General features: G+C 35.2%; 1 protein-coding gene across 4 annotated transcripts in view; it reads left to right on the forward strand.

Annotated features, from left to right (window-relative positions):
• Positions 1 to 4720, forward strand: part of ZMYND11 (zinc finger MYND-type containing 11) — a 61326-nt gene that overhangs the window by 15152 nt on the left and 41454 nt on the right. For all 4 annotated transcript variants that reach the window (XM_005426729.2, XM_031061699.1, XM_005426730.2 and 1 more), the window contains exon 2: positions 2256 to 2415. In XM_005426729.2, the coding sequence (XP_005426786.1) occupies positions 2256 to 2415 (160 nt within the window). The remainder of the gene's footprint in view (positions 1 to 2255; positions 2416 to 4720) is intronic.

Genomic DNA, 4720 nt, shown 5'->3' on the forward strand with positions numbered 1-4720 from the left:
AAATGGGAAGAATGATAGTTAGCCCATTCTCTGTATTTTGAGACCTGTTAAGTTGAATTAATTACAGACATGTGAATGCTATGGCTCTGTCAGAGACATTGTTACCACTGAGTTTAAAATGGAGATTTGGTGAAAAAAGAGTAACATTAGCAAATGTTGAGAAAGATGATTTGCACTTCAAAAAGCTAGTTGTGTTTGCCTAAATATGTCCATATGTGCACACACACATGAAGTACATGTAACATGATTATATAAGCAAATGAGCTGTTTTCATGTGGCTTTAAAGCTTCAACACTTTATGCTTCTATAGACCAGTGGTATTCACTTGCACTCTGTTTGAAAGTGAAGTAAATAGACTTGAGTCTCTGCCTGGTTCAGACCTTGGAGTTTGGATAACTTTGAAAACTTATTTGTGGTGTTTAATTTCACTTGAACAGGTGCTCATGTTGAGTTTTGTTTTCTGTGGAAGTAGAGAGGGATCAGGTTGGGCAGATGAACATCCAGCCAAGGTGATACAGACCTGAAATGCCTTATATTCTGATTTTGGCCCTTTGGCCCTATGTGCAAACCACCAGAAGATTCATATATATTAGCTTGGAACACAGACTTGCACAGAATATTGTCATTTCTGTATCAATTGCCTGCCTTTTATACAGTGCTAGCATGCACACACCAATTAGGCTTGGACCATGTTGTGGTAGACATTGTAAAATATGGGAAATGGCATCATCTGCCTCTAAGAGTTTTTCTCCTAAAAAAAATTAGCCCAAAGATCCTGCAAACATGCTGCATTTATGTAAATGCCTCTGATACCACAGAAATTCATAAATGTCCTGTGCTGCTCTGATTATTGTATAACTAACTATACAAATATATACTTCCACTCAGTCAGAAATCTACTATACTATTTTATATACAGTTTAGAGCAAAACAAAAATATCAGATTAGCATAACCCAGGTCCAGCAAAAGCTTAAGAGAGAAAGCAGGAAAGGAAAACTTTATTCATACAAAACAGTACGAAGTTTGAAAGGCAAATGTCTACAAAGGGAGGGATTGATTGAAGATTTGACCATTTGGGGTGGTTCTCACTTCTTATTGTAAGTTTGTAACTTCTAAGGCATTAAAAATTGCTGTCAGCCATGTTATTAAAATAATATGAACTGATTTAACTCTTTTTTTAATGCAATGCTGCTGCTTTAAAATAAATCTTTCTTGAGTTTGCTCATGATCATAATTACTTTTTGTGAAGGTATTTGTGATGACAGTCACAAAGGAATCGTGGCTGCTGGAATTCATTATGAAGCAGGAAGGCAAGGACAGCTTTGTCTTAAAGCAGGCAAATTACAGATTTCTCTCTTAGGAAACAGGTGAAGACAGAGTACCTGGAGAAACAAAAATGGAGAGAAATTCAGTTAGCTCTGTAACTTTAAGAGATCCATAACTAGGAAAATATTTTCCACAAAATTATTGGTTCCATGTCTATTCATGTATCTGCTGATTGCAGCTCTCCATGCACAGCAACTTCTAGATATGTTCTCAGAATTTTGTTAAAAACCCTGAATTGCAATGACCTTAAGGCAGAGAGGTCATCTTTATTTGAGAGAAGATAATTTTATGTTGTTTACTCCAAGTTAATATTTGGTGTTGGCCTAGAAGCAAATTAGACTGGATAAAGGTCAACATTACACAGCTGAATCTCATGTATATACACAGTTAAAGCTACATGTGGTTTTTTTCTCACCAAGGCAGTTTGTCACAATGTGATCATTGTGGTTGACTCAAGAAAAGGAGAAAAACCACTTAGCACAGTAACTTGAGCTGTTGAGTTTTCATATGTGATATATAAATTTTCCATTTTTCTTAAATGTTTTGTACACACAAGCATCATAAAAATTTATTGGTACATTCTGTGGTATGTATGCTATAGGAGGTGTTAGCGAAATGCAAGTTTAACATAATTTAAAGGGCACAAATGGATGTGACAGAGACAAGCCCAAGCACCATATGTGTTAATTTTGGGATTTTTTTGGTCGGAGTTTACTGTGCTACTACTTGTCTAAATGTGTGCATGAAAGCTGCAAGAGGAAAAAGCTGATTTGAAGGAAAGGGTGAAGCGAGATAAATTTTGACTGTTTAAAAACAAACTAAAACTGAGAATGTGTATTGTTTTAACTCATTTGAAAATGTGTATATTTTGCTGACCCATTTTATAATTTAAAACTAACACTAAGAGGCTTTTGTGCTTTGTGTGCAGGTACATGTCCCGAGTCCATGGTATGCATCCAAAAGAAACCACACGTCAGCTGAGTTTAGCAGTCAAGGATGGTCTCATTGTGGAAACCCTGACCGTGGGGTGTAAAGGGTCAAAAGCTGGTATTGAACAAGAAGGATATTGGTTGCCAGGAGATGAGATTGTGAGTATAAAGTCTTTGAGAAAATAAATCACGATTTCTGATATCTTAGCATGAAACTTGTTTTAATTTATATTTCAAACTATTTATAGGTTCTGTGTTGGTGCTTGTGAACAGGGAAGTAATGCACTCTTAAATTTTTTTAACCTTTTTTATTCCATAGAAGCTCTTTCTTCTTGAACTCTGAGTTTTCTGCTATGAAAAACTGGCAAAGTCCTTTGCTGGGTTATGCCTCACTTTTATGTTGTATTCTCTTCTACAGTTGTACAGAAGACAGTAAATATTATTGGTATTACTTGAAATCCTCAGACATTCTCAAATCCCAAAGATTTAAGGTGTATTAAAAAAAAAAGTCACAAACTTTTTAATCGTGCTTTAATCTGAATCTGAAGAACAAAGAACTCCCTTTCAGAACTGCAACATGAAATTATAAAGTTATATGCAAACACACATGAAAAGATGAGTTTTACTGATATTCGTGAACACCAGGGCATTCAATTAGAAAGGATTTTCTTAGCAAATCAGCTACAGGCATCCAAATACTGTTCCACTGGACGTCTAACATAAATATTAAAATCAATTTAAATAGGTTGAAAGTTATGTGAAGAGGAAAAAAACATGTTTTTAATATCCCTCCATAGCTGAGGTGGAGCACACTCAAAAAGTGATAATAGTTGCTTTGACCAGGAAAAAGCTTAAACAATTGTTTTGCCTTGTTCTGAAGCCCCATCTCTTTATTTACAAGACAATATTTTCCTAACTAAAAAGAGTTTTGCAAAGCTTTAAAATACCTGAACTAGGAACTATTGCTTTGGAATATAAATTGCAATTTCATTAAATACTGTTAAAAGGGTCAGCATTGTCTCAGACATAGCTAATACATTAAATTTGGAGGAAGCCCAGAAAAACTCTAAAAATCACCAAAATGCTCATTGCAATATTGCAGTTATCAGTAAGATCCTGAAAGTGAAACAATGTATTTGGTTTTGTGGAAACAAGCAATATCCATAACAGAAAACATTATCATCAAAATTATCTCACTTACACGAATTTAAAGTATTGAAATACCTTAATTTCAATACATTGTATTTAATGTGCATTATGTCACTGTTAAGATTTTCATTCTAGTTTCATTAGAAGCCCTCAAGGGAACCTTTAAAGGGTATGTTACTGTTCTCCCTGGCAGGAAACGTTTCAAAATTCCAGCTCAGCTCTTTTAAGTATTTCTTACATGAGTTTTTATCTGTTTAGAAGTGATATTAACTGTGTAGACTCAACAAGACATAAAGCCTGAGATCTCTGATTATCTCAAGTGTTCTGTATGTTTGTTTCCTCTATTGCTAAGAAAAAGGAAAAAAAAGAAAAAATTATCAAAATGCCTAACAATAGCCATTTCTTATATAATCATTCAAATAATGCTCCTACTGCTTATTAGCAACATTTGCTTAACAAAACTTGAAAGAATTTACATCCTGTAAATTCCCAGTGAGTCATTAGAATTGCACAATTATTTAATGTCTGTGCAAAAATCATCTCTGACTGAAGATGCTGTTCAAGTCACATGATGAATAACCCTTTAGTTAGATGCAGACTGCATTTTCAGTATTACTGCTAAGCACTGATACTTTGGCTTGTGACCATATGTGTGGGGCTGTCTCAGTAGTTCAGAACACCACACTTGACTTATTGCAAAAATAAAAATCAGCTTCTGATCCAGGCCATGTTTCAGTTGTACCCAAACCCAAACTTTTTGTTCCTAATACTGAATCAAAATGCTGCAGACAGATGAAGCAAAACACATAGACTTGGTATAAAGTCATTCTCTTTGTTCTTTTATTCAGAAAGTTTTAATGAGTAACGAAGTGTCATTGTCATCACTTGCCATCAGATCAAGTATTTTCCATTCTCCGACAATTGGTGCAAACCATCAAGTTTGGGATGTTCTCTGCTTTGGACAGGGCTAGTTTTACAGATGCTTTGTCTGCACTTGATCAAGAGGCAGTTTGTAGTTCTTTGTAATTCAGCACTGCTCAAATCTGGTACTAATGACTGTTGGAGCATGAACTCAAGTTACATTTCAGTGAGGACAAATACACAGAATTGTTTCTGGAGGTGCGCTTGGAGGAGATGGAACTCTTCGGAGCAGGATATTAATGTTAAAAAAGGGATTTCAGGCTCAAACTTTAGCACTTACAGACCCTTGACCTAATTGTCAAATTTGGTTTGACTGGTACTACTGGAACTTGGAAAGCTCAAAACAGGAAAGAGAAGACTTAAAAACCAATCAACCACCCACTGACACCAGTGC

The sequence above is a fragment of the Geospiza fortis genome, unplaced genomic scaffold (genome assembly GCF_000277835.1).
Source record: "Geospiza fortis unplaced genomic scaffold, GeoFor_1.0 scaffold270, whole genome shotgun sequence".
NCBI classification, from domain to species: domain Eukaryota; kingdom Metazoa; phylum Chordata; class Aves; order Passeriformes; family Thraupidae; genus Geospiza; species Geospiza fortis.